At 43.5% G+C, this 7,060-nt stretch overlaps 1 protein-coding gene across 1 annotated transcript; it reads left to right on the top strand.

Annotated features, from left to right (window-relative positions):
- The first annotated feature begins 425 nt into the window (after window positions 1-425).
- On the top strand, window positions 426-3,896 carry LOC127543439 (relaxin-3 receptor 1-like). The gene has a single exon (XM_051969538.1). The coding sequence runs from the start codon at window positions 1,202-1,204 to the stop codon at window positions 2,627-2,629; it is 1,428 nt and encodes a 475-aa protein (XP_051825498.1). The 5' UTR covers window positions 426-1,201; the 3' UTR covers window positions 2,630-3,896.
- The last annotated feature ends 3,164 nt before the right edge of the window (window positions 3,897-7,060 follow it).

Genomic DNA, 7,060 nt, shown 5'->3' with positions numbered 1-7,060 from the left:
AGTAGAAATGTACCTCTGAAAAGCATCTAATGTTGAACTCTATGAAGAGATGTGTTCAGAGTTCTTCTTTACATCTTGCAATAACCAAATAATTGTAGTTTGTCAGGTGAAATGACCATGTAATGAAAAAGAGATAAAGTTAATTTCTAAACCTCAGACAATTGTTATACTGAAGATAAGAGCTTAACATAGCCATTAGGATTTGGGTTCGAAACTAGATTGCCACGCGGGAAAAGCATTCTTATTGCTTTAGTGGAGAAAAAAAAAAATTAGATTTGCAATGATTTCCAGGGTGAAGTATGGAGAAGTTGGGTTGAAAAGAAAGGAAAATACCATTTTGATGAAACCAACTAGAAAGCCGAAAAGATCAAAAGTCAAAATTTAATTCCTTTAACAAAGAAAATCAAGGATTAAAGAGCTGGAACTATAACTCCCTTTTATCCCCCAATTTACCCGCAAGTACTTTGGGTGTGGAAGCTTCTGATTCAGAACCTCGGAAAGCTCCCCCTCCTGGGCTCATGGTGAGTGCGCATGCTCTTCTGAGCCTGTAGCTGAGGCTGCAGTGGGTGCAAATATAACTCCGGAGAGAGCTGCTTACAACTTACTGGCAATTAAGTACAGTAGGGCGAGAGAGTGATTGAGAGAAGTGATCTTTCCGCGCCGAATTCTCTTCTTTGGAGAACAATCCACGGGAAAACTTGGGCGAGTAGAGAAATAAGCAAGAAAAAGGTTGTATGAGGTCTTTGTTTTATGTTTTATTTTGTTTTGTCTTGAGAGTAAACAAACTGGAAATTACAAGAGCACGCGAGCGGCAATCTGAAATCTCTTAACCCTTTCGCGACAGCTGATCTTCGAATGGGAAGGGAAGAGGACAGATGGACATCTCAGTTTGAAAGTTCCTCGCCAAGCAGCCATCCAGACCCACACCTCTCCGCAGCTATCTCCCAGCTCCAGCGTCAGAGTTCTTTATTTTTTCCGCTCCTTGACTCAGGGCTCAGCAGTTGCGGGCAAGTCTATATTGAGAAGCCCTCAGGGACCAGTCTTGTCGCTTGACCAATCACTTTGTGATACTTAGTGGCTGCTGCTCTGAGAAAGTTCCGGTTGGGAGGGTAGCCCCGAAGACAGCTCAAGGATTACTTAGGACTTGCTCCAGTCCTGGTCTTTAGGTCATGGCCCGAACTGGATAGACACCACTGTCAACATGAAGGAGGCTGTCTCTTGGGGATCTGCTCTTCTGGGTCTGTTCCCGGACCTGCTGGAACTGGGAAACGCAAGTGGCAACGCTACGCTAATGATGAGGGACCAGCTTCAGGGCCTGGAGTTGGAGAGACCAGACGGCATGATAGGGCAGTTCCCGAGCTCGGGCATCCGTGGGAATACTGGCACTGACGGGACAGCTGGAGCGGTCGTGCGGATCCTCCTCAGTGTGATATATTCAGTGGTGTGTGCCTTGGGGCTCGTGGGCAACCTACTGGTCTTGTACCTGATGAAAAGCAAGCAGGGCTGGCGTAAGTCCTCCATAAACCTCTTTGTCACCAGCTTGGCCTTGACCGATTTACAATTCGTGCTCACCCTGCCCTTCTGGGCAGTGGAGAACGCACTGGACTTCACCTGGCCCTTCGGCAAGGCCATGTGCAAGATCATCTCCACGGTGACAGCCATGAATATGTATGCTAGTGTCTTCTTCCTCACGGCCATGAGCGTGGCTCGCTACCACTCGGTGGCCTCTGCTCTCAAAAACTACCGGCCCCGAGGACGGGGTCGGGGCGGTGGCTGGAGAAGAATCCTCCTATTGGGCAGCGACGGTGACTGTTGCTTTTCAGCCAAGGGGCTTTGCGTATTGATCTGGGTCTTAGCAGTACTGGCCTCTTTGCCCCATGCCATTTTCTCCACCACTGGCACGGTGATGGATGAGGAACTCTGCTTAGTACGCTTCCCGGACAAGCCGCGGGTCGGGGATTCTCAGTTCTGGCTGGGTTTGTACCACACACAGAAGGTGCTGCTGGGCTTCGTGCTGCCGCTGGGAGTAATCAGCCTCTGCTACCTGCTGCTGGTGCGCTACATCTCCGAACGTCCCGTCGCGGGAGGTGGAGGCGCGGGCGTTGCACCTGGCATGGCTAGTACTTCTGGAAAAGGATCCAGCAGCGCGGCTGGAGCCAGCGCCAGAAGGCGTTCTAAGGTCACCAAGTCTGTAACTATAGTCGTCCTGTCGTTCTTCTTGTGTTGGCTGCCCAACCAGGCTCTGACTACTTGGGGTATCCTAATCAAGTTGAATGTCTTGCATTTTAGTCACGAGTACTTCCTAAGCCAGGTGTATGTGTTCCCAGTGAGCGTGTGCCTGGCCCATTCTAACAGTTGCCTCAACCCTATCCTCTACTGTCTCATGCGCCGGGAGTTTCGCAAGGCTCTTAAAAACTTGCTCTGGCGCATCGCCTCGCCTTCCCTCACTAGCATGCGCCCCTTCACCGCCACTACTAAACCTGAGCCAGAGGAGCAGGCCCTGCAGACCTTGGCCCCGCTGCCTGCTTCAGTAGAGCCTGATATCCTCTACTGCCCACCCGGAGTCGTCGTCTACAGCGGAGGTCGCTATGACCTACTACCTACTAGCTCAGGGGAGCAACGCTACTGAAGGAGAAGGGAGGGGGGAGGGTCCGTTGTGTAAATAAGAGTAGATGATTTCCTCTGAGGAGGGAGGGAGGTTGAAAGAGACAAAAACAGAACCCTAAAGATAGAGACACAGAGAAAGAACGGGTGTAGAACAAATTGGAGAGTACCAGTAAAAGTAGGCTTTGGGTGTAGGCTGCCAAGTGAACCAAACTGGTAAAGTGGCTCTGAGGAGCCCGCAGGGGATAACGAGAGAGATACTGAGGAGTTAGGCTTGCACCAAGGTAAAGCAACAGCAGCAGCAGCAGCAGCAGTAACAACCGCTGAAAGAGACCTAAAGTTAAACTAAGCGGTAAACCGTGGTGCTCTATGCCTTCTTGCTCACTTTGTTTGAGACAGGATCATTTCAGACCTTAGACAAGTCCATTCTTATTGAGATTAGATTGTGAGCAGAGGGGATAAGAATCTAGTCTCTAGAGAAGAAAACAAAAACTTTCCGGAGAACGGGAATTGGCCAGAGTGGGGATGAAGAGGTGAAATCTATAGACCCATGTAAGCCTTAAGGCTTTCACTTTTGCTTCTTGGTTCCAAGGCTACCCCTGCTCCCGGAAGGAACTACATAAAGGGCTGCCCTGCTGAGCTGGGGGCTGCAGTCTATTGTCCTTTCTTCCCAGAAAGAGCAGGCACCCTGAGAGGAGAGTAAGAACTCAATGATTTCTCCTGTAGTAGAGGAACATCGCTTTCAGACTGACCGGAAAAATTTCACTGTCTCTTTTTGTAAAACTGGGAATTCACGACGATAAAGAGCTAACCTGGATTATTCAGGTCCTTAAAAGGTCTAGCCCGGGTTGAGACATCTCCAGAAATTCCTCTCACCGTCTTCTTGTTGGATAGACACTCCTTCTGATAGATTCTGAAGACCCAGACTTCTGTAATCTGAGAAGTAAGACCGGCTCCTATTATAAAGCTTGTGGGAATTGGGAGAGTATCGAGGGGCCAGAACCTCCATTCTGCTTTAGGATCCAATAGGGAGCCCCAATCTGATTCTTACTAAGATCTCCAGAGACACCTGCTTCTCAGCCGTGAAGGCCCTCTTTAAAGACAAAAAAATATATAGTAAATGACATCAGTTTTGTTGTTTGGTGGAAGAGGTGGTTTGTATGTGTTTCTAAATAAAGAGGTAGCTAAATTATTTCCTGGCGGGGCAGCAACATCTCTTAGCGAAATTGGACCTGAAGAGGAAAGGCAAATGTGCTTTTATTTTATGAAAATAAAAAAAAAGCGAAAAGTTCCATCTGAAGGAATTCTGGCTGGGAATCCGGGGGAAGGGGAGGCGGGGAAGGGTTGAGGGTTGGAGCGTAGCTGGGAGGGTAGAGAAGACAGGAGGGAGAAGAATGCAGTAGCTAATGGGAAGAGCCGCATCAAACACCAACCTAGGAATAGTATGCTTGGAGCTCCGACACACGGTGAAAGGCTAAACTGCAGGTGAGCACTCCCCAATTCCCGCTAAAGCCCGAGAAAACGCTGCAGCTTTGGGCTCTCCTCCCCACATCTCAGAGATATTCGAGCCTTGTCTTTTAAATACCTTGAGTTGCAACTGAGGCTACAATCTCAAAAGAGAATTCCCAGTCTTTAAGCTCAGTCTAGAGAGCCTTCTCTAGAAATTACGCTTCCCATAATACCCAAGAAAATGGGTTTCCCAAAGGAAAATTTTAGCTCATTTTTTAAAAAATTCATTTCTGATTTAAAAAACAAAAAAATGGCCCCCAAGATGAAGCACAGCTCTTTCCCTATACAACTAGAGGACAGAGCAGAGAGTTTATTGATACTAATTAATAGACTTCTCTTAACTGTTCAGATTTACAAATCTGTACAAATCTGAACAAAAAATTACATAAATGCCATATCAGAGAAGTGCTGCTAATAGGACCCTTAAAGATGTGAACTCTAAGACCAAGTTATGTTCAAGTAGTTTGACTGGGCTTGTCTAGCAAGTAAGTAAAGGCCAGGATTCAAACCCAAACAGGATATCCAAAGGCCAGCCTCTTTCCCTGAAAAAATAGATTGCTTCTCTCAGACTAGTATTGAAGATAATTGTAATGATAAAATTGTTAAATATTGTGCTATCTTGTGTTCCCTTTCAACTTCAAGCCACTTTAAACACATCCTATTTATTTTTACCTAGCCTTGCAATAATGGTATTGCACATATGTAAAAGTCCATGTAAAGCAATAGTTATTTAAGGAATTAGAGACCATCCACTTACTAAACAATCTCAGAACACCAGTCTACATCCCAAATTTTAGGAAAAACTGCTGCGGACCATTTAATTCCAAATCTTGTCTTGCCTAAGTTCTAGTCAAATTATACCAGAGTCAAATAGTCTTCATTTTTACTGCTTCCAGAATCCTTCCGTTGATTAATAAGTTGAAACAAGACATTGAGCAGATGCAACCTCCTGTCTGGCAGCTATTTCAATATAATTCGCCCAACCTATTATTTCATCTCTGCAGGAAACTTTCCAGAAAGGAAATTCCTCTACCAATGTAGATAATCATCTATCTGCTCTGCCCCTTAAATTATCTTGGAGAGTAACTGGGTACAAGTTACTCACTGAGAAGTGAAATGACCTTCTGGAATGGGAGAGGGGAATCCTACAGACAATCTGTGGAGTTGAGGAAGGGTACTTAAACTCAGATGTTCCTGAAAATAGCTCTCTATTCAATTTTCCAGAAACTGGTATATGACTATCCTGAAATGAAAGAGATCATTGAATTCAGTGGCTGGTTCTGATAGTATCTGCCTTGTTGTTATGACTTGGGTGGTAAAGACTGAAAACTATACCATTCAAGGTTCAGTTAAAGAAATGTATATGTTCAAGTCACATAAAAGAAGCTTTAGTGAGGTTATGAGAACTGTCTTCAAATATCTGCATGGGAAAGAAATCTCAAGAAAAGCATGTCAATTCAAAAAAAGGAACAGACCCCTAATAAAATCCCCACTTAGCAAGGGGTTAAAACAAAATGCTGACTATTTCTTTTATTTTTTTCTTGATAATTCTTAGAATGAATATTGCAGATAGGTAAATTATCCACTTTTGAAAATCTGTTCATTGCTCCTGTGAGCCATTGTTTTAAGAATGCTAAATTAAACCAAATGGTATTGGGGAATGAGGGGAAGGAAAAGAGGTAGTTTGCTTTCATCACAAACCTAATATAATGAGAAATGTGGGATACCAATTTATCCTCCACTTCTAACCCTCTATATAGGGTAAAAATATTGGGGGGGAAGCTGCAGTTAATATTATTTTTATTAGAGTAATAACATCCTTCTGCTTACCTTGTGATCACAGGAGAAGTAGAAAAAGACTTACCTTATTCTCTAAGGATCTTGTACATCTGACTTTGATATTCTTGCCCTCCCCCCCTACTTACTCTTCTTTTTATAAAATGTTAGGGCTAGAGAGAATTAATTTCAGTAGTGGTTAGTCCAATATGTTCATTTTACACACAAGGAAACTGAAGCCATTTGTACTCATAGTAGTTTGTGACAGCTGGGACTAGAATCCACATCTCTTGAGTCCCAGTGCAGGGTCCTCTATTTAACTATGTATTCTGCTTTTCTCCCAACCCATTCAATCCTCCTTTGGCCTTGCTCTTTTCCTTGATTGTCTCATATTTTCAATCTTTTCCCTCTTAGAGAATGGGAACTTTACTGGGGACAATGCATACATAATTTTATATTTATTCATTCAGTTATTTTTTGAGTACCTGTTATATATGTAAGTCACTCAGTTTGGCACAGGTAGGGAACCAAAGTTATAGACAAACATAATGTTCTCAGACTTGAACCTGTACCATTAAGGGAAATAAATAAGAGGTGTGGGAATAATCACATTTGGAACTAGCGTTTTGTCTGCAGAATTATTTCCTTCACAACAATTCTTCAAGAGAGACATATGATGTAGGTATTATCACTAACATGTAATGATGGTAGGTTATACTGCAGAAGAATGAGGCAAATTCAAATAGAAACAAAGGTCATTAAACCATACATAAAGATCCCTGCAGGATGAATATTAGATTAGAAAACCACAAGTTAACATTATCCATTTTCAATTATATTTTTATTTATTTTGTTATAAATTTTCCAATTTCAACTTAATCTTGTTCAGGTCTGGATTTCACAGGTGCTGTTTGACACTTCAGATGGAACTAAATCTCACCCAGTTTTCACCTGTCTCTATGTTCCTCCTCTCCCCCTTTTTTCTCCTGAAGGAAGTTAACTAAAGGTTCTTAACTCTGGGTCAAGATCCCATATGGGATCAAGTAATTGAATGTGAGGATCACAAAATAATGATTTATTATCAGTAAATATTTGATTTGTATACCTATTTCATGTACCTATATACCCAGGGTTTTATAAAAATGTCTTGGTTGAAAAGGGGTCTTGAGTG

Source organism: Antechinus flavipes, chromosome 1, assembly GCF_016432865.1.
Source record: "Antechinus flavipes isolate AdamAnt ecotype Samford, QLD, Australia chromosome 1, AdamAnt_v2, whole genome shotgun sequence".
Classification (NCBI taxonomy): domain Eukaryota; kingdom Metazoa; phylum Chordata; class Mammalia; order Dasyuromorphia; family Dasyuridae; genus Antechinus; species Antechinus flavipes.
This window is presented reverse-complemented; position numbering and strand designations above follow the sequence as displayed.

What these genes read in the sequence shown, in the direction of transcription:
- LOC127543439 (XM_051969538.1), top strand. Translation starts at nt 1,202, where the DNA reads ATGAAGGAGGCTGTCTCTTGGGGATCTGCTCTTCTGGGTCTGTTCCCG.